Below are 24253 nucleotides of genomic sequence, written 5' to 3' on the forward strand. Positions count from 1 at the left end.
AATTTTTGTAGAACATTTTTTATATGCTTAATGAGTAAAGCATCTATAATATAAAAGGTAATGTTCTTATGTGAGTAGACTATAGACACAAAAGCTACTGAACCGGTTTAGCTGAAAATTTCACAGTTATTAGTGCCAGGAGCGTTTATAGACTATATAAAAGGGTTATTAAATTCCTTCGGCGGTGCGCTAATATTATTAACAGATGATTTTCGACAGACTCCAGTTATTCCATGTTCAACAACAGTTGATGAACTAAATGCGTGTTTAAAAGCATCATATTTGTGAAGGTATTTTAATAAATTTTCATCGACGAAAAACATGCGTGTTAAATTACAAACAATCCTTCTGCACATTTTGCAATAAAATTATTTTATAATGTAAATGGGAAAATTACAATTGAAAAAAAAAACAGGCTGCATTAAATTACTTATTAATTAATTAGAGTTTTACAATATTGTTCATTCACAAGAAGTATTGGTCCAATGTATATTTCCAGATATCAAACCAAATTCGAAAAGTCATTTATGGTTATCGTGCAGTAATATATGGAAAAAATTTGCATGTAAATTTCATTAATATCAACAGACAACATATGTTACCAGAAGAAATAGCTACTTACATATTTATAGATTCTGTTACAGATCAAGGTTAAGCAGTAAATTATCCGAACGAATTCGTAAATTAATTTGATTTATCTTGGTTGCCACCACACATGATTAATCTAAAAATTGGTGTTCCTATCTATTCTTTTTAGAAACATTGACCTACCCCATCTTCAAACTGGTACCAGATTGGCTGTCAAAAGATTATTAAACAATGTTATCGTCGCAGCAATTTTTCAATAACACATATGGTACCGCAAGATTGCATTTTCCAGTTAAACCGGCTTATGCAATAAAGATGAACAAACCAGAAGGTCAATAATAGCAATTTTATGAATTGAAATAGAACAATCCAAGTTTTCCTCATGGAAAGTTGTACACTGCTGCTCCCGTGTAGGAAAACAAACTAATTTGTTTCTATATGTGCCAAACGGAATTTCCAAAAAACGTTGTATATGCAAGAGCATTGCACTTAAAGTTGAATACAACAATAATTACAATTATCAGAGGCCGCAGCGGTTTAGGCGTTGACACGGCGCTCATCACTGTAAGGTAGAGGTCCTGGGTTCGAATCCAGCGGCCCTGCACAAATGGACTTCAAAAGCACAAAAGAAAAGTAAGTCCGGCAATTTGTATTTATTTTGCGCTAGAATTCATGTTATCTCGCATATGTATCTACACTGATCAAGGCGTGTCAACATTAGGGCGAGAGATTCATGAAATTATAAATTTTGTACCGAAGACCTTATTTCTGCAATATTGGATCCATTTCTTTCACAATAGGACTAAACCATTTTTCCCTTAATCTCTATTCGTTTAATATGTAAATTATATATGTAGTTGATTCCAAAGTAATACTTATGATAAAATTCTATAAGTTTTAGCAAAATTTTTCGTTATAGTTATCATAAATAAAAAAACAACGATTAACATACTTACAAATGGGCTTTTTTTCAAAAACACCGGCACCCCGAGGGTTGATATAACCTCTGTGTTACGAACCCTCGTTAAAAAATTACGATTATTATGTATAAAATTAAAGCTTTTATTATCTCCTGAGCAACGCCGGTTAATTCAGCTAGTTATTTATAAATGAATTCGGGAGTAGCACAAGAAACATGATCCTAGATCCTTTGCTAAGGTATCTGCCATTTTTTCATATCATCGATATCATTTAAAAATTACCTGAATTGAAAATGTCTGTTAAGCGTAAAAGGCATTAAATCTTGTTAAATATGATTCTGAACTTTATTATGTAAAATTCATTAAATTCACTAGTTTTGTGGTACGTTTGACCAATTAACATCTTTCAATTAATTAACGTTTTTAGTTGAGATAAAAAAAGTCAGTGTCACGAGCAGGATTCTAACCCAAGATCTTCGGCTAGATACGCCGCTGCTCTACCACTTGAGCTATCGTGACCTCGATCCACTCGGACACTAACTTACTTCCCATCTCAACCCCACCTTTTGAATTTTCCCTCCTTTATATATATATATAATATAATATTTATATTATTTATAAATAACTAGCTGAATTAAGTGGATCGAGGTCACGATAGCTCAAGTGGTAGAGCAGCGGCGTATCTAGCCGAAGATCGTGGGTTTGAATCCTGCTCGTGACACTGACTTTTTTATCTCAACAAAAAACCTTAATTAATTGTATTATGTAAAACCAGTCAAAAGAAAAAAATAGAAAATAAAATTACAAAAATTCTATATGCTGGGATTTGTTGAGTTGAATTTCTTCAAATTACGTAATTAAAAATTAATTTGGCAGAGAATGAAGGATCTATTAATTAGTTTAAATGGTAGATTTGATTGTAAGATAAATTTATCATCATGTCTGTGGGAGTGGCTTTTTCGTACGATTTTGTCTTTTAAAAGCCCTCTGCATCGCTTTCAACAACAGGTCTAAAAATAACTTGAACTTTTCCGCCCATCTCATTTTCAAGGGTGAATTTTATAGTGCTGGGGCGTATGAATGAATGTGTGGGTAATGATTTTTCAATCTTCTTTTCAATCTTCATTTTCTATGTAGGGTTAATTTTATCAGACTTGCTTGTATTCATCGAAATTAGCCATCCGAAATTTCCCACTGAAAATAGAATTGTGGCTCATATGCATTTTTATGATGTATGATTTTATTGCATATAAATTTCGATTTACAATTATTTGTTTACAAAATTCTATTCAGTTGGCTCCAGTGCATTATTGGACCTTTTTTTTACCTAATCTGCATTAAATATATGTAATTACACTTTTTAATCTAAGGTCTTAATCTAAGGTAAAATGTATAATTAATTGAAATAATTAATACGGCCAATTATGACAGCTAAATACATATGGATTAATTGAAAATAAAGAGCATTATTTAAATTGTACATTAAACATAAAATAGTTAGAGGAAAATATATTTAAAAAAAACAGGCGTTACACAACACAATAAAAGTATTAAACGCATTATTAGATGCAGGTACAGGACTTCAATAAATAAATAACACAAAAATGGTAGTAAAGTACATGCTGGACACAACACAACTAACAGGCAAAGACTTAACAACACTTTTCACGTTGTTTACCACAGCAGTTTGTTAATAAACCAGGTACACTTAGTGACGTGCGATACCAATCGATATGATTAAAGTATCGAGTATTTTCTTTCGATACCGAGCAATTTTATCTTTATCGAATATTATCATTTGATACAAGTACTGTATCGAGTACTTTTCGTAGTATCGGAAAATATATTCAAATAGATTTTTCGTTATGTCTCCTCCCAAAAGTAAGGTATGAGGTTACTTTACTAAGAAATGTGTGGTGATTAGTGACCGTTAGACGATAATTATTCAGAAATCGTGATATGCGGTCTGGTGTGATAAAACCTGGTCTGAAACCTACATCACACCAGACCGCATCTCACGATTCCTGAATAATTAATTTACTAAGAAAACGTATCCTTGGCATCTTGTAAATTCTGATGAATACTGCGGGATCTTTTCAACCATTTGAAAACAAAACACCCGTTGATCAATTTTCTCAAAACTCGATAACGATAAAATTGAAATATCAATTATGTTAAAATGTGTTGGCCGTTTTTCCTTGTTCTTACCTACGTACCCACTGTATGAAAAATTTTTAAAAATGGAAAAACTGCTATTTTTTGATTATTTTAACGCGTGAGCATATTTTAAACGAAGTCCGCAATAGTAAGTCGATCATTTATGAATAAACGAAAAAGTACTCATATGAGTAAGTACTCGTTAGTATCGAATAATTTTTGTGTGATACTTGAGTGGTATGGAATATTTGAGTAGTGGTATCGATTATTTCGGGTATTGCACGTCACTGGTACACTGGCAGATACGCAGTTCCTTTTTTCCACATGTTCCTCATTTTAAATAAATCTGGTGTCCACAAACATCCCAAGATATTTAACATTTTTATCCACTGGTATTGGCGAATTATTTAATTTTACATGATAGACAATGTGTCGTCTGTATCCGTTATGTCAGATTCTCCATTTTTCAAAATTTTTAAAGTTCTTGTTTATAGTGGTATCAAAACTGTTAAATAGTAATGGCTACCAGATGTCAGCCATTAAAATTTCTAGCATTATATAAATTCACTTTTTTCCACATCCTACATATATTTGTTAAATTTAAACAATGTTTGTAAATCCCAGGCCCTGAAGATGATCTCAATAAAGATTGAAACGTTGGCACGATAAAGGAAATGTTTTTCTGAAACCTACATCGCACCAGACCGCATCTCACGATTTCTGAATAATTACTATGTATAATATACACTAGAAAATATTCATTATGTTATATACAGACGAACTTTACATACGTAAGAAAGAAAAGTAGAGGTGGAATAAATGAAAAATGTTTTTAAAAATAGAAGTCGTAAGAACGTATAAATATTAAGCGTATATTTGACTTCTTCATTAAATTTTGATGCTAATTTTAAAGTGAAATCCGGGATTAATTATTGGGTGAACGTTTTAATAAATTCAAAATTGTCTTATACCCCTTAAGTATTTTACCCAACATCTCGAACTATAGCATGCTACGATATTCATGGGGTTTCCAGATAAAAGATGACCAAATTGAGAAATTAAAGAAATATAAAATAAATATATATATAAAGAATCTCAAAAGTGCAACATATAAATACAATTATGTGTATAGTCCAAGGGTACACATACATTCAAGAATATGTTAACTTAAACAATTAAAATATGTAAATTTTCCGGCTAAGTCTAAGTAGGCTTAATTTCATTCACCAGCCCGTTTGGACAGTGTTCATCATGATAAACTATACATTACGCTGGCTACGGTTTTGTCATTTTAAAATAAATCAAATTATTCTAATCTAAATAAAACTGACTTCCAGGCCAACTTCTTAAGTCAAAACAATTCATCAGGAACAGGGCCTATTCATCAACACGGGCGATGGTTTTGATGACAGTGATTGATAATGCGATGCAGCAGGTGTTTAATTTGTGAAAATCGGTAAATTCAGTGCAGTTGTACAGTTGTTTCCTATAGTTTGTTTAATTTCTTATATTCCGTGTTATTGCGGGATAATTGGCCTTGTAATTATATAGGTATAGAATACAACAATCAATATATTTATTTCTTTATTTATTTACTATTTAATAGTTTTTTATATCTTTAGTTCTTACAAGTCTCTTGCTAATTTGAAACAATTTGCAGTTACTTCAACTAATTAAATTTTACGTCCCATTGATGGTTAGGACTTTAATGCAGGCTATTTTATTTCTTTTCTCTTGGTCACTAGCGGATTATTCTTTGGCCATTAGGCTTCCTAGGAAATATTCTAGGCCCTTGTTCTCTAAATTTTCCTACCCACTGCTAACAATCCATTATGAATTTTTTATATTATAGCTATATAATCTTCTTGCACGTTTATTCCAATCTTCGTAATAAATTTATTAACACTTAAAACTTCTCATAATGATAGACAGTTTTATTATTATAATTATTCAGAAATCGTGAGATGCGGTCTGGTGTGATGTAGGTTTCAGAAAAACATTTTCTTTATCGTGCCAACGTTTCGATCTTTATTGAGANTCGAATCCCGCTTGTGACACTGACTTCTTTAACTCAACCAAAACTTTACATAAAAATTAATTATTAGATAAGTATCTTGCCATTTGAAATAGTTAAGCTCCTATTCATATCCCGTTAAACTGGAGAATTAAATGAACATTTTTTGCCAGTGAGAAACAAGTCAAAAAAATAAAAGTTTAATTGTTTCGTGGTTTTTCCCAAAAATTCCCCCAAAAGAGAAAAATATGGAAGAACAGAAGGTAAATTCACCCTGTATACATTTTTTTTTCAATTAAAACTAGCACGTGTACGCAATGAGATTTTTAAGATGCAGTCTCTTTTGCTTAGAATACTTTACTTTTATAAAATATTCTTCTGTTCCTTTCCATCCTAAAGAAAGTTTACAATATATCCTGACCAAGGCACAATTAGTGCAGTAGGTTTAATTTCCAAAGACACTGTGCCCTAATATTTGTCAATATTTTTGTTGGTATTTAAAAAAATCTGTTCATCCTAAAGGAGGTCACATTTCTAGGCATATGGCATTGATGAACCTAATAAATTAAGGCACCTTCGTTTTCAATTACGGTATCGTTCAACGGTGGAAATTCATGGAAAGCTTACATTTAGAAGGTTTCAAAATAAATTAAGACATACCCTAATTGAATTCTTAGCCATTTAAATAAAAAAAGTATTAATATCTTTTATATTGGAGCACTTTTGTCTGAAAATCGTGGTGGCTTAATCAAAGCCGATTTATTTCAATGCCATTTTATTTTACACTTCGTCCTCCAGGCTGAACATACTTAATTGAATGGAAGTATCTATGGGAGTATTTATATTTTTTTCTTTTACTTTAAGGATCGATTCATTATTATGTATCTGCCTGCCTGTAAAGAAGATACTTTTTGTACAATATAATAATAAATTTTCCAATCCCCGTTCCTTCTAAATTATTAAATCTAACAATAATTCTAAATCTAATCTATCTATCCTTCTAATCTATATATTACACAGGGCGGGCGACCAGGACACGAGGGGTTAAAAGCCTGAGTAGGCCCGTACCCCATTCCTTCTAATCTAAAATCAAATAATCATCTATAATGTTACTTCATCAACATTTTACCAGGTCGTCAATTTGTCTTTTATCATTCCACTACTCATCACTTAACTTACTTCACCCAATTACTGATTACATTACCTCAGGTCTCTAGCGACTTTACGCGACTGGAGAGTTTTTAGATGTTTCTCAGGTTTTCAACTAATTATAGCCTGGTGTGATGTAGATTTCTGAAAAATATTTTCTTTATAGTGCCAACGTTTCGATCTTTATTGAGATCATCTTCAGGGCTCAAAGTGTTTGTTTTCTGCGTTATTCTTGCGGGTAAACCTACATCACACCAGACCGCATCTCACGATTTCTGAATAATCATCGACTAACAGTCACTAATCACCACAAACTAATTATAGCATGAGGGACAAAATAAATCAAAAATACAAATGACAACAAGTTTTACCCCATACCTATTATCTGATTATACAAATATATCTCAAGGAGAGATTTTTTGCAGAAAACCAAGAATCGTAAATTTTGAGATGAAGAAAGCGCTTGCAGGTATTCCACAAGGGTCAATACTCGCTCCGCTGTTGTACACAGTTTTTACTTGCCATATATCCACAAATGACTTCCACATACAGATGACACCGCCATGGTATATGTCGTCTATTCCTTATGATAGAAAACCACATGTCAACAGTTGAAACATAGAGCAATCTTTGGAAAATGATGTTTAATCCCCCGAAGTGACATCACTTTTACACTTAGCCGTGAGACTTTCCTAGCATTTACTTATGCAATAGGGGATAGGGATAAAAGAGAGGCCCGCATGGGTTTCTGCATCTCAACCTGAATAGATCTATTGTGCTCCCCTGTATTTTTTATAACTCACAGGTCAACAAGTTCAGGTTGTTAATCAGCCTCTATAGCTTTGCTGGCGGCGCCTTAGTGCAGGATCATGCTTGCGGTTTTTCTTATCCTAGTTGCAAGAACCTGCACCTACATAGACCTTCACAGATACATCGAATGTGTTCTGCGTACTCCTCCTTTTCCTAGCAGTATGTGCACAGGGTTTCTTCTGTCTGTACTTCTAACCGGTGCCTGTGCTTTGTTATGTGGCAATGTCCTGTCAGAAGTCCAACCAATTCTGGTTCGGTTGCGGTTGCCTTCGAGTAATTCTTTTGTAAGTTTTGCGGATGGTTCTTCTATGAATCTCTTTGTGTGCCTCATACCTGTGGTATTGTTCCACCAGGTTTTGGACTCATTAAGGTTCCATCTTAAGATGTATCGACTTTTGTGGCAGGATGCTAAGCCACATTAAGGTTCAGGAACCACAGAGTCCATGTTGGCCTCCCTCTTTGGCCAACATGTCAACTTTTTCGTTCTCAAGTGCCCAGGGACCATGCCAGGGTCAGGTCATTAGTGGCCCTGACTTCCGTGGAAAAGATGGGCATCTTCCGGGAATACATTCCTAGCCGTTTTATTTCTCTGGCGCAGTGTTTGATCGCTATGATTTCAGACTGGAAAACTATAGCATATTTACCGTCAGTTCGGTCTTTGGGTTCATCTCGAATACTGCAGGCCCTGTGCCCTTGTCGCTTTTTTAACAGGCAGTATACCAGTAGGAATTAGCTTTTAGCGAATTTACGCAATACACCTGTTCGTCGATCCGACAAAGTGAACTATTTAAGTCTTAAATTTGATCGGGCACTACGTTGTAATCCGCACACATTAAACAGACATTTACTTAACAAAGGATTTAAATTAAAATTTATTACCTTTAGAACCGTCAATCAAAATTACCATTAAAATCGAAACTTTCGACATATACGAACTTGCTCAAATTTATGTGGATGTGCGGGTGCGAGTTTACGGACCATCCAATATTTGGTCCAAAGATAACGAGGTTTTGAATCAAAGGTTTTACGACTAATTGTCTGCCCTTTCTTGTGTAAACAATAACACACTTCACAAAGATCTTCACATGTCAAGTGTTTTTCATTCATCAAAACCTATTCCAAACGTTTTCACAGCGAATTGCAAGATGGTACTAACAAACAAATACAATTATTCAATGCTGTACAATTACCCGGTCGAGTGCAGAAAATAATGTGGATAAGAGATCAAATTATTAATCCAGGGCGGCTTCTAACGAGTAGCTTTCTCTAAAATGCCAAATATTGCCATATGTCAAAGCTAAATCAAATGATTATTCGGAAATCGTGAGATGCGGTCTGGTGAGACGCAAGTTAAAAAAAATTCTTTATCGGGCCAACGTTTCGATCTTTACTGAGATCATCCATCTTTAGTGCATGGGCCCGACTCAAAAGGAAGATAAAAGACCCATGACGAAGGATGAATATTTTAGATAACCTAAAATTGGCAATAAGCAATGACTAATAAAAAACGTGGAAACTATCCCAATGTCCGATGTAAGACTGCTTCATCGGCCAGACATCATTTCCGCCACCACAAAATGGGAGTTCGTAATATAACTTTGGCAAAAAAGATTCTCTCGGCCATTTTCTTCCAGCCAAAGCTGATCTTATTTTTCGTCGTAAATGAATATTCTCACATAGAATGATGTTAAATCACTCTTCTTCCTACCCATAAATTTCTTTTTTATAAATATATTAGGTTTTGATAAAACCCTAGTAAATGTATTATTCCAATCCTATCGGAATTATTTTCAAAAAACATTCCAAACTTTTCCGTTAATGTGCCTCCGCCCCACTTGACCGCTAAGATCTCTCTCTGGTCACTTAAGGAAATGCTCCTTTAAAGGGAATCATGAATACAGAAACATTTTATTTTAGATAATGCGTGTAATAATAATTAAAAGTATAAATTGGTAATAAAGGAAATCATATTTGAGTCCCTGGAGGCCAAAATTCAACTATTTCACTAAGGTCTTCGAAAACATCCACATTTCTTACCGTTCATTACTACCAACGGTTTTAGACTTGTTTCTGAGAATTATTATAATTTTTCTGATGTTCATCAAATGACAATTTGACTGTGTGTTTTTTGGTGAATAATAATAATAATAATAATAATTAAGTAATTTGTATTGAAGGTATTGGTTGAGAAAAAAATGTGAAATGGGAAGTCCGAGTGGATCGAAGTCACGATAGCTCAAGAGGTAGAGCAGCGGCGTATGTAGCCAAAGGTCGTGAGTTCGAATCCCGCTTGTGACACTGACTTTTTTATTTCAACCAATACCTTAAATACATATTAATTAATTGAAAGACATTATTTGGCCAAGAGGACCACGGAAACTAGCGAATTTACTAAGTTAAATGAAGTTTATCTTCAATAAAGCTCTCCGTGGCCATTTCATTTGTCGCCGAGCATCAAATAGATTACACGACATTTGAAAAATTGCAAAAAGGAGAGAAAATTCAAAAGGTGGGGTTGTGGTGGGAAGTTAGTGACCGAGTGGATCGAGGTTCATTAAGTACAGATTAATTAATTGAAAGACATTATTTGGTCAAGTGGACCACGAAAACTAGTGAATTTAATAATAATAATAATAATAATAATAATACATCACCATAAATCCCCATATGCCTAGCGGGTGTGTAACAGCCTTTGATTACAAACCTCGTCCCGATTATAAAATTAGCCATTGTAGTAATGTTGTCACGACGTCTTTCAAACACTAATTTAATTTTTCCTTTTCGAACTGATAACGGCCAAAATTAGACGGGCTGCTTCGACAAAAGAAAAAAATTGATATTTGTTCCATTCCATCATACTGGATTTTCAATCCCATACATCACAAGCGCAGTGAAGAGCCGCTCTTACAAAATTACTTTCATACTCTTGGGAAAACAAGCAGAATCTGGTTGTCATGAGCTCCCTTGGAGGAACACCATTTGTCCATTACTTTGCCCAATGGTCTGTTTTAACGAAGATAGCAAATTAAATCATTGTCCCTCCACGTTCATGACTCTGTATCTACACTAAAAACTGATCCAAGAAAATACTATGAAGATAAACAATATACCTACCCCGAAATTAATGAAATATCAAAACCTTATTTATTTTTATTATTCAGAGTACATCGGACTCAGCAAATAGATTTTCTGTGAGGGTATCGCTTTGTTAAAAAGAACTGGAAATATCTTGGCATCAAAAACAATTGGGATTTTTATTTCTTTGGAAATGTAGTGAAAACAAATGAGATTCTCTTAACTCTTTTTATTTTATGTATGAATAAATTTTATGCTTATGTTTTATAAAAAAAAGAACTTTTTTGGTTATCTCATATTCTCATTATTCCGCGTTCATGCCACATCTACCGTTACTCTATGCTCTAATTGTTTGGATATTTGGATGCTTAGTTCTAAGCAATTTCATATAATTCGAATTAATGGAAATTGCAAAATGCGTTGCAAATTTTATACCCGAAGACTTTGGACTGCATTTTTAGTATTTCTTACGTTTTTTTCGATTTATCCGGGGTTCGCTTTTAATTTAAAAATTTTTTAATTTAAATTTAATGAAATAACTGATGTCTTTTCAGAGGATCTTCGGACAATAAAAAGAAGATATCTGGACTTGCTACCCATGCGTTAAACAATAATCACTTTTTCAAGTTCGACTCCCCGAAAATTTTGGCCGGGGAGTCGAACTTGGAAAGGAGATTATTGACCGAGAAAGTTTATATCAGTGTCACCCCAAATACTTGTAATCTACAAACTGATAGGTTGGGATCCATTTCGGTCTTTGCAGGCCTCCTAAATGAATACAGGATTTCTAAACAAAGGAGGGAAAGTAGAACATCGCCCTAGTGGCGGATTTTATGTTAACTAGGAGAAAAAACGATTGTTTCCCGTAGCCCTTGTTTCCCCTCGTCGTAGAGATTCGTTTTTANGGAGGCTCTTCTCCTGAGCTTCTGGACCGCACTGAGCGAATCGGTACATAACAAAAAAGAGTTGTTGTTTTTATTTTTTATCGTGCTCAGTGCGAGGGATATGGCGTTTAGTTCCGCCGTGTACACACTTGCGGCAGGAGGGAGCGATAATTGTTTAAATTCTCCCTCCGTGTGCGCGGCACACCCCACGCCCTCTGACTTCTTGTATCCAGCAGGTCGATAATCTAGTTCATCGAAATAACTGATATTCACCAATTCCAATTAACCGAAATTAAACATAATTTGTATATTATTTATTGTTAGGGCGCAATTTAGAAACAGACTGTTCAAAATACCCAAACTTCGGAGACTGGACGGTAAGTCTGGGGTCTGTCCCCAGACTGCTAACACCCGACGTGGGTGATTCTTGGGACCTGCCGGAAATTTATTGTAAATTATAAAAGCTGCAAGTGATAGCCTAAGGTGAGAGAAGTGATAGCTCAACTTTGCACATGTGTGTATATGTACATACATGTACAGATTTGAGCATATATAAACCCAAATCAAACACTTCAGTGTGGATGTTTAGGAAACATCTTTTTTTAGTATTTGAATAATTTTATTAGAGTTTAGAAATAATACACATCCTACCCAGCGATCCCTATTTTTGTTTTTTGTTTTTTCGTGCTGAGTAGACGAACATTGTCTGTTTAATGAATTCTCTTTACGATTAATTTACTCATTAAAAACTATAAATCCATTTAACTATTTCTTTGGCGTAATATACTAAAAACACAAATGGATCGAGGACAATTAATGTTTAACTTTTAATTCAATTCTTGGAAGAATTAAAAACTGACATAGAAAGAATCGTAACTTGACACTTATGGAAATTAAAGAGTCAAGATGTCCAGAATAAATACGAGAATGTAAGCGCAAAATTGAGATACTTGGAAATAGATAATAAAAAGCGAAATTTAATAATATTTGGGGTGCAGGATGAATTCAGTGATTATTGGAAACAAGAAGCCTTTGTTCGTGACTTTGTAAATAAGAAGGTGGAGTTAAACCTAAAACTCTCCAATTACGATTTTGTGAGAAGAATTGGTAAGAGCAAGAAGGTCAAAGCCAGGCGGGTTTTAATTGGACTCACACAATTCCGCACTAAATTCTAAAAAATAGTTCCAAGTTAAAAAGAACGAATATATCGATAGGCGAAGACTAACCAAAAGAAGTAGCTGAAACAGCCGGCGTTAATCGCTGCGCGAAGAGAAGGAAAATTTGCAATTTTAAAGTATAAGTTGATAATTAGAGAGTCCTCCACTAAAGAGGGCAATAAAACGTTCGATCAGCTTAGAAAAAGACCATTAACTAATTCACCCCATCTGCAAATGAATTAAACACAAAAATCTTTAAGGAACATAAAAGAACCAAACCAGATGTTACATGAAATCAAAAAATTGAACTAATGTCCAAGCCGCCTAGTACTTCGGGAAACAGTGCTGGGGATGCCAGAGCAAACACAGACACAGCAGGGAAAAATACATCTAAAAAGAAATCGCAATCATCAGTTGACACGGATTTGAATATATTGGTGTACAATATTCATGGCTTGAAGGATTAAAAGAATTAACAGAATTTTTTTAACTACCTCAAGAACTTCGAAATTATTTTCCTCTTTGAGACCTTCATAGAGGCTAAGGATCAAGAGGAAAATCATCAACCTTTCAAGATTTCCAGCTATTATGGATACCAGCAAGAGGCGAAATTTGGGAGAGCATCGGGAGGCCGTCTATATGGCATTAATGTAAGAAGTGTGGCAGTAAGGTATATTTCTTTTCGTAAAATTAAAAACATAGGTATGTTAACTGTTAAAACAAATAAATTCTTTATGCATATCTAACCAGTATAGTTAAACTATAATAAATGGAATACGCATTTCAACAGACCGTTTAATTTAGTAACAGATAGTAATGATTTAAACATTGTTATGACTGGTTTACGACGTTTATTATTTGTTTTCTTTTTTATTATTATCTCTTGTGGTAGATAAATTACATCATTATTATTTATTTTAACTTTTATTATTTCCATTTATTTTACTTTAGTTTATTTTATTATTGAGTTATGTGCATTATAGATAATGTGTGGTGATTAGTGACTGTTAATCGATAGTTCAGAAATCGTGAGATGCGGTCTGGTGTGATGTAGGTTTCAGAAAAACATTTTCTTTATCGTGCCAACGTTTCGATCTTTATTAAGATCATCTTCAGGGCTCAAAGTGTTTGTCTTCTGTGTAATTGTGCCATTCTTGCGTGTCGTGTTAAGAGTGCCAGTGAGTTGGCACGATAAAGAAAATGTTTTTCTGAAACCTACATCACACCAGACCGCATCTCACGATTTCTGAATAATTATAGATAATGATAAATAAGAGATGTACATATTTTCAATCATATTTCAGCTATTATTATATAATTATGTTCTATTATTACATTACTGAAATTTTTGAAGGAAGTATATATTCCTTTTGTAAATACTAATTATAATTACTTGTAAATACTAAGAAGAGAGATTTTAGTTATATAAGTTTATGTGCTAGATTCCTTCAAACGGTTTTAAACCATGAGGAACGTCTTTCTTGCTCTGTAATATTTTGCCGATTTGTAAACTTTGTATATATATATTAAAGAAAAAAGACATATAGTAGAAGTAATAAAATACTTTTATTAATAAAGCTGCTGACTGATACCACTTTTTCTCTTAAAATTATGCTTTGCACATCCTAATGACAGTCGGTTAAAAATCATTTCTTAATTTTGTTCTGGATTTCCTTTCAGTTGTGAAGAGCACCTAAATAGAAGTAAAACATCATCTTTCAGATTCAGGAGCGTGACAGCATAACCGCAATGTATGAAACCTGGTCGGCCGTCCTTCACGAGACTGAGTTTGATAAACGACCATACAGCCTAAAAAAATTGACCAAAGACCCTCGTCGAATAGAATATTCTATATAGCATTGGGCGAAATATTTCAGTGAAATTACGTTTTATTTCGCCGGAAACCGTCTTCCTGATTAATACAATAACTATTGTAATTGCAAATAAAAACACGCGAGATATCGGCATTAAGCATGTCGATGAGTTGGCAAACTTCGACCGGACGACCGGGACGAAATTAAAAATAGAAACACTGGGAAGTGTTGTTCGAAATCTTGACACTTCCGGCCCTTGTGAAATCGCGCTAACTTTTTAGGTCGACAGTTTCAAAAAGACATATGACAATTTATTGTATCGTACAACCGCGTTTCTTCACACTTGTTTTACTAGTTTTAGTCATGCTTCAGTAAATTTAAAAATTCTGGAACATTAAATTCACTAATTTCGTGGTCCGCTTGACCAATTAATATATAACAATTAATTATGGTTTTTAGTTGAGATAAAAAAGTCAATGGAACGAGCGGGATTCGAACCCACGATCTTCGGCTTGACACGCCGCTGCTCTACCACTTGAGCTATCGTGACCTCGATCCACTCGGACAGCAACTTCCCATCTCAACCCCACCTTTTGAATTTTTTCCCTCCTTTTTGACATTTTGCGGCATATCTAGCCGAAGATCGTGGGTTCGAATCCCGCTGGTGCCACTGACTTTTTTTATCTCAACTAAAAACCTTAATTAATTGTAATACATTAATTGGTCAAGCGGACCACGAAATTGGTGAATTTAATGATTTAAAATGAAGTATACTTCACTAAGCTCTCCGTGGCCATTTCATTTGTCGTCGAGAATCCAATCAGATTAAACGACATTTGAAAAATGGCAAAAAGGAGGGAAAAATTCAAAAGGTGGGGTTGAAATGGGAAGTTAGGGTCCGAGTGGATCGAGGTCACGATAGCTCAAGTGGAGCAGCGGCATATCTAGCCGAAGATCGTGGGTTCGAATCCCGCTCATGCCATTGAATTTTTTTATCTCAAATAAAAACCTTAATTAATTGTAATTCTGGAACATGTTAATTTTTGCACTTTTTACGAAAACTTCAAATTGAGGTGTGGAGCCTGGAAATAGTCCTGGAGCGGAGCCCTATAGCAACCGATAGGAAATTTTAATAAGCTTTTAATTGGCCGCCCTCCACTTCGCCCGATATCCCAACCATTTTCGAGTTATTCGCGATTTTTGGGCATAAGTGGTTTTTTACATGCTTAAGGAGAAACGGACCACTCACCTTCCCGATTTTACCAAACATAAAGCTATTGCTTCAACACGTCATAGCTATGCTTATACATTAACTCAATTTGAGATTTTTCGTAATAAGTGAAAAAATTAACATGCTCCCGATTTTTTTAATTTACTCATGAATCTCAAGGAAAATATTTTAAAAACCAACTCGTTTAGCGTAAAATTCTCTAAAAATGAGACCTGGCCCATGTCTCTGGGACTTGTATCGCTATGAAAATATGCATTACCAAATTTGGCCATTTTTTCGTGCAAAAACCAGCTGGTAGGTTTTTTGATAGGCAGTGTATGTGCACGCTTGTACAGCATCCATATTATTAAGATCAGCTGATCATTCTCCAAATCGTTAGATTGGTATAAATTGTGGTTAGGTTCTAAATTTTATAATTACAATTGGAAAGCCTCTTTCTTTCAATTCATTGAACGCAGAGTAATAAAAAACTGAATTTCTTGGAATGAAGGAATGAAATTATAAATTAAGCCGAGCGTAAGGTGATTAATTATTATAAGAAGCAATTAATTAGGAAGAGAGCTTAACAAAAACCTTTTATCGGTAGCGATTAGAGGCGATTGTGTCAAAAATAAAGCAGATTTTTTGGGGTGATTAGCAGCCGTGTAATTTAAAGCACCTAGATATAACGCTTTTGTTGGAAAAAAGGTCATTATCCAATTTTATTTATTTAATGCATTAATAAAACTTTCATTCGGTCAGTTCAACGTACTGCACATAATTAAGAGAAATATTATTCTTCGGGCCAGTCAAGTGGATCCCGGTTTCGAGTATATAAGCGAGTGCGGAAACCACCAGAGCATCAGTGTCTGCAAAACCATCCACCATGGTCAGTTCAATTGTATTGTCTTCGGGGATCTGAGTAGGAGAAAGTTGTTATATTAATTTAATAGAATTGTGGTGTGGTTGTGTTTTATTTCAGATTCGTGTGATCTCATGTCTGCTACTGGCCGCAACGGTACTCGCTCAGCACCATCACGAAGAGCAGCTGCATCACGAACATGAACACGAGGAACATGTAAGCGCTTTTCTTAGAAATAACTTAAAAATAAGTCAACACGATATTGCCAGAAGATATCTAGCGGAATATTAAGTGCCAAAAAATAATATTCATTTTTTAAATTTTCATTGATTAGGGCTTTTATTAAAAAAAATCTATTCTCATTGTGTAAAACACAATGGCCATTTTGATAATTCACATAGAAGAATCAATCATAAGGGCCAAATCATTTAATCTTTAATTACTGTTTCTAATTGTTTATTAGAAATAGTACATATTAGAAATTGCCAAATTTTTCTTGCTGTAAAAAAGCACAACGTTTACATCACATTAATAAAATGTAACACAATCATATTCTGTAATCCATTTACGTTTTGGTGGTCAATTGACCAAGTTATTTCTTTCAATTAATTATTCTTTCTATGTAAAGTCTTGGTTGAGATAAAAAAGTCAGTGTCACGAGCGGGGTTCGAACCCACGATCTGCTCTACTACTTGAGCTATCGTGACCTCGATCCACTCGGACACTAACTTCCCATCTCAACCCCACCTTTTGAATTTTCTCGCCTTTTTGCCATATTTCCATCTCAAATCTTTTTTCACCTGAACATTCACTTCACACAGAAAGAATAATTTTCTATAATATTAGATTACATATTACATATAAGATGTGTGTTCTTATACAGAAGTTTTTAATATCCTTTGTTTCTAGAGTTACAACGAGTCTAACAAAATAAACGATACCTCTAATAAAATTAAAATAGGAATAAGTGAAACAAAGATCTATACACTTTCTAAAATTCTGCCGATTACCAAGTAACACTATGCTAAATTTTATATGATAGTACTAGAAGTAGTTCGATTTATGGGACGCAAGGTAATTAAGAAATACTCAAAATTATTATAAGAAGATTAGAAAACGTAATATATGCTAACGTTTTTATATTTGCATAACGTTGTACTGTAAATAGAAAACAATATAAAGGGTTAATAGTAAAAAAATGTCCGCTTTTAAAATTTTGTTTCTGCTTAAATCCATCAGTAAATGTATTGTTAAGTTAATTATCAGGCTTTTCAGTATTTCCAGTGATTCATATTACGATAAAATAACTATAGTTTAGTAATTCATTATTAATAGTATGTTTTGTACAACATGCAGGATATTTTTAGGGACCGTAAAACAGAGTTGTGAGCTAGAATTTGAAAAAATATTAGCAACTTTACGCGAAAAAGTTATTTAAAAAAATAATTATAACCATTAATTACTAAAAAATTGAAACTTCTATTTATTAAGGTTGACAGAGAACGCTGGAAATAAATTTCAATTAATTAAGGTTTTCAGTTGAGATAAAAAAGTCAATGGCACGAGCGGGATTCGAACTCACGATCTTCGGCTTGGTACGCCGCTGGTCGACCACTTGAGCTATCGTGACCTCGATCCACTCGGACACTAACTTCCCATCTCAACCCCGCTTTTTAAATTTTCCTTCCTTTTTGACATTTTAAATACATTGAATTTTTGAAATATATTAATTGGTCAAGCGGACCACAAAAACTAGTGAATTTAATAGGCTGAAAATAAAATTAAAATTAGCTTTATGTCCTTAAATGATGTGGGTTCGTATCTTTATTTTAATGGACCAATTCAGAACGAAACAAGTTTATAAGGTCAATAAACAAACAAACAAGATGAAAATATAAATCTTAGTTTTTAAATGTCTTCTTTGGTGCTAAAATGCAGCAGTAATTTCATCTTTGTTTATATATTTATTTAGAAATCGTGAGATGCGGTCTGGTGTGATGTAGGTTTCAGAAAAACATTTTCTTTATCGTGCCAACGTTTCGATCTTTATTGAGATCATCTTCAGGGCTCGAAGTGTTTGTCTTCTGTGTAATTGTGTCATTCTTGCGTGTCGTGTCGAGAGTGCCCACTTTGTTTATATATATAATTTTTTTTTTGCGGTACGTTTGAATATTTGTAGGATCGGTATAACGCGTATATAACAAAGTACGCGTTCAGTAAGGTACCTAATTCCTAATTCAATCCAAATTGGAAAAAAAACGTTAACATTTTTAAAGGAATTTAAAATATTATTACACTTTAATAAAAATAGTGTTAAATAAAAGATGCTATATAAAATTGACCTGCACCGTTGAAAATACAGGCAATGGTATTTACGCGTAGGTGTGCGAATATTTGTTTCATCCCATCGTATTTTCCATAAATCTTGTGGCACATAATTTATTCCTTTTATACAGTACAGAATTTCTTAAATAACATTTTAGCATTTAAATATAATAACTTAGTATTTATTTATATGATATTTTTATGAATATTAAATAAGAATTTAAATTTGAAAACTGTAAGGGAGTTTTCAAATTACAATTATTTTGGATATGTCAACATTCAGTTTTACAGAAATCGATACAATTTTACAAAGGGCTTAATAAAATTTTGCAAATTTTTTTAAATGTAAATAAACTGATATCGAGTCAATTTCTACAAAATGTGAGCGAAATCTGTGCAATTGTGCTTATCATATTTGGTCATATTCTAAATAAGTAAATATAAGATATATTGTGAAGGTTTTTTGTTCGATGTCGTACCTCTTTGGAGTTCAGGAAAAACAACTATTTCTGAAATGCGCCAAGCTTTCGTAAATTATATTAACATCATCAGGCAAGACTGATGATATTAATATAATTAAGGAAAGCTTGTCTCAGTCCAGAAATAGTTTTTTTTCTGTTTCCTGACCTACAAAGAGATATAATATCCAGCAAGAAATCAAGGATACTGAATGTCGATTAAAAAAAAACCATTAATTATATTTTTAAGTTAATATAAAGTGAAAATACGGTAGCTTTTATTATTTGCCAAGTTTACACAGCTCGCATTAACACATTCAGAATTATCGTAATTAAGTGGTTTACTGAAAGCACGGAATAATAATTCTTATCTTTGGTAAAGCATGCACCAATTGTTTTTGGACATTTCGAAATCCAGTTTTAGCATATGTGATTCGTCGCTGATATTAAAATGATTATATATATTATCCAGTCAATTTCGACATTGACAGAACCCCAATGTCGGGATGTACATGTTAATGGAATTTATCATAAACCCTCTCGGCCGGTTTAAAACCGTCCGTCCGTTTATATTTACGTACATTTGATTGTCGTTCGGATTAGCTGTTTTAAAAAAAGTCGACCGTCAGCCAGAAAGTGTGTGTAATAAATCCGTGAGATTTATTACATCGCAGAGGAAAAAAGGGAAAGGATTTCCACTTGCGGATTATAAGAGAAAAGATGAAATGACATCAAAGAAAAATCGCATACCTAGTCGGATGCTCTTATTTGAATCAGAAAGCGCGAGGAAGTGTTACGTTCACGGAGAGTGATTTGTTTTAATTCAATATTCAACATGTTTAATTCATTTGGTTATTATTGTGAATGTGATGATAATGTATTCGAAGAGAACTGTGCCGATGATTTCGGTAAAAAGGATTTTATGATCCGAACCGCTGAAGTTGAACTCCGTACTCCGTGAAAAACTGCATCTCTTCAATTTCGAAATAATTATTTATTGAATATTAAATAGTAATCTTAATTAATTAATTTGTATTTAAGGTATTGGTTGAGTTAAAAAGTCAGTGTCACAAGCGGGGTTCGAATCCCGCTTGTGACACTGACTTTTTTTATCTCAACCAATACCTTAAATACAGATTAATTAATTGAAAGATATTATTTGGCCAAGCGGACCACAAAAACTAATGGAGGTATTAATTCAGAAATTATGGTTATTTTTAACTAGTTATTTTAAATATTGGATACATCTTTTTAGTAAATTTAAACGCCATATCTGCTTCATTAATTAATTGTATAATAGAGTTATTATTCATTAAGATATTTTTGCTGAAAATTTAGTTTTAGAAAAAAGGTATAGAACAATAAAAATATTTATGTTTTAATTGCAGCACGAGCCACATTACAAATTTGAATACAAAGTGGAAGATCATAAAACCGGGGACTATAAAAGCCACAGGGAAAGCCGAAAGGGCGACAAAGTCGATGGATACTACATGCTGAAAGAAGCGGATGGCACTATTAGAGAGGTTCACTACACAGCTGATAAACACGCCGGATTCAACGCGGTTGTCACTAAATCAGGCCACCCACACAAAGAGGAACACGAAGCTAAGGAAGAACACCACAAAGGAGGTCACGCCGTTCACTACGGACACGTCCACGAAGTGCACAAACCAGTGCATCACGAAAAGGAAGAACACCATCTTGAATTCAAGCCGTACGTAGTGTCTCATCATCATTCGCCTTCGGTACACCACGTCCACAAGGAAGTCGCACACGAAGAAAAAGAGGAAGAGGGCGAAAAGCACGAAGAGAATTCCGCGGCGTCTATCGCCAACTTCCGTCACGCTTTCCGTCCTCAGGGGGCTATGCAGTACCACTACGAGCAGCCCCAATACGAGATCCAACACTACGACCGACAGTACCAGCATGGTGAACAGGTGAAACGTGACCTTTATTACAAACGCCATCAATACCGCGGCGGCAATTCTGAAGATCGAGGCCAAGGTAGACAGAAACACAGCAATTACCAAGTCATGGAAAACGTGCGCAATTAGTGCGCGAACTAGGTGCCACTGGCCTTATTTCATAGATCTATATTTGTTGACTAATTTTTTAACTTTAATTATTTACTTAATGAAGAAAAAATAAAATATTTCCGACATGAAAATGGTGATTTTTCATTATACACGTCCTTTCCTAGTATAAGTATTTATTAAGTAACATTATCACGCGTTACTAGTATCTTCCTGTCTTCAGTTACAAACTTACAAATACCTAAACAAAAACATTCAATAAAAAAAAATTACAATTTTATTAACAATTATTCAGAAATCGTGAGATGCGGTCTGGTGTGATGTAGGTTAAAAAAAACATTTTCTTTATCGTACCACGTTTCGATCTTTATTGAGATCATCTTCAGGGCTCAAAGTGTTTGTCTTCTGGGTCATTGTGCCGTTCTTGCGTGTCGTGTTGAGAGTGTTTATTAACAATAGGTCATGTTATTATTGACCAGTCCATGAAGCAATTTTCAACTTTAAGTTTAAAAACATTTTGTTTTAATACAGAAATTTAAAATCAGAAAGCCATGTGTAACAGAGTGTAATACCAGAGTAGTAGTACTTAAATCAGTATTACCAATGAAACCGGGCTTACTAATCAAGTTTGATGATATAGGACACACCGGCGTGCTATAAACACAGAACGCGGTATACAACAGCTCTTAAAAGGCGCAGTTTAATACCCACCCGACTAATACATCTACATCTAAATTTTAATTTATCTTTTTTTTAATTGCTTACAATTTCAAGAAGGAAATTAATTATAGATTTTTATGAAGAAGTGATTTACTAAAGAAACCATAGGGGATTTTTTAGTTTTTAAATTTTTTTTTATCTATCAACTTTGTGAACAAAGCCAGATGTGTAGTTGTAAAAGAAAATTTTCTTTTGGATTACTAGTTACGTCTATAAAGTTGGGAGAATGTGTGAGAAAAAGACAGAAACACAAAGATTCAGGGTGCTGAAAGGGAGAAAGGAAAAGTGAGGGTGAGTAAGAAAGAGAAGTTCTAACAATAGTGAAGTTTAAATACAGCTTGTTGTCTTTATTCTACAACAANTAATTAGTATGTATTGCGAATAAATTTTTTTATTTAACTCGTGAGTCTTCAATTTGTTTACTTTAATACTTGACCATTTTATTGCCAAACATTAACACGAAGAAGTATCATTGAATTGGACTGTAATAATTGCATAAAACGACTTGTACTTCCTTTATTCCGAAAGTGTTATTCCCTGTAAATATTGGTGCTCGCGATATCACGTCCAAGGCTAATTGAAGCAATTTTTGCCGTGTCACGAACAAAATGTGAAGCCTCGTGTTTTCAAAGTCCTTGCGGTAGCTGACATCTTGAGTGGTAAACTGAAATATTTCCCATTCAAGATTGAGATTATCACCTTGGCCATTTCAGAGAAAAATCTCAACTGATGATGCCAAACTTCGCAGCTACGCCGGGCGCGTTTATTTGTTTTTAAGCTTCCCATTTTTGGCGAATGGTTTTAATGTTGAGTTTTACTGAATTGTGATTTCTGTTTTTATTTTTTAAGTCATACGGTTTTTTTTTTTTTTAGTTTTAGCAGAATTCTCTCTTGCTGATAACCCACCTGCTAACCGAAAAGGAACGATCGAGCACGTTGTAAATCCATTCCATTTCTCAGCTTTTCACCATACACTTTATCACCGTCGAACAAACGATTTTTCCTCGTTTGTTCACTTCGGTCTATGATTTGGAAAAAGCGACAAAAAATAATTGGAAATTTTTTAATTTTTCAAATGTCAATTAAAAATTTATATCTTCAGAATGGATGATTTTATGTAAAAAGACAATATAATTATCTTCAAGACCCTCTTAGCTTACTCCTCTCATATTTTAATGTTATATACAAACAATTTTGCTGCAATTACGAAAAATCATGTTTTTATATGTTGTGGTTGTTAATCCATTCCCTTCTCTCTCACTTCGTTCTCACTTCTCGTATACACTTTTTTTACAAGAATCCGATCTGCCACAGATGGACATGTTCCATTTTCTTATGTTTTTTTATAGTCTTTTCGAGCTTCATTCTATTGTTTATTTTTTTGTATATAAATGTTACATTTACTTGTATAAACTATGCCTAACAAAATTATCTTATTCGTAAATGAATAAATCAAATATTCACTTGCAAATAATATTAATCTAGATAGATATACTTGATGGAGTGGTAGAAAAAATTGTACCATGTTTATTAGTGGAATTTTATAATTATTGGCTAAATTATACATTAAATAGAACTTTTTATTTAGACATTATCCAAACAGAGTGCTTTCCTCGACGAACAGAAAATATTAATTGTGCCCATAAGAACTCATACTATTTTTGTTTGACATGTCTACCTATTTTGCTCTTTATTTCGCCATTCGTTCCCATATACATTTGCTTACATAAGCTTTTTTATTTACAATCATGAATTCTTCTATTTTGACATCCGCCAATTATAATTTACAGGGTGTCTCTCCATTCAATGCATTAACTTCATCGGCAAATTCTACGCACAAAATTAAAAAAAGAAAAAACATAAATCATGGTGCGATTCTCAACCCTTTCCCAGATATTCAACATTTTATGTTTTTATCATCTATCTACGGTTTCCGTTATAAATCTACTTGTACCTTTTGCACTATTTATTTTGAAAAGCATAAAAAAGAAACAAATCAACGTAAAAATCAAACAAAACACAAAATAGCGAAACAATAAACACGGAGGGGCGTTGGTGGCCGCAACGGTTTAGG

The 24253-nt window shown here is 33.7% G+C and overlaps 2 protein-coding genes across 3 annotated transcripts in view; one reads left to right on the forward strand and one right to left on the reverse strand.

The window, feature by feature from the left end:
* LOC106670192 (neuropeptide F receptor-like) overlaps positions 1-24253 on the reverse strand; it is a 381879-nt gene that overhangs the window by 118606 nt on the left and 239020 nt on the right. The window lies entirely within an intron of this gene.
* Positions 16537-21578, forward strand: LOC106670193 (histidine-rich glycoprotein-like). Its single transcript, XM_014400298.2, has 3 exons — positions 16537-16667; positions 16761-16856; positions 20812-21578. The coding sequence occupies exons 1-3, from the start codon at positions 16665-16667 to the stop codon at positions 21478-21480; spliced, it is 768 nt and encodes a 255-aa protein (XP_014255784.1). The 5' UTR covers positions 16537-16664; the 3' UTR covers positions 21481-21578.

This window comes from Cimex lectularius, unplaced genomic scaffold (genome assembly GCF_000648675.2).
Source record: "Cimex lectularius strain Harlan isolate CLEC.00 unplaced genomic scaffold, Clec_2.1 scaffold134, whole genome shotgun sequence".
NCBI lineage: Eukaryota > Metazoa > Arthropoda > Insecta > Hemiptera > Cimicidae > Cimex > Cimex lectularius.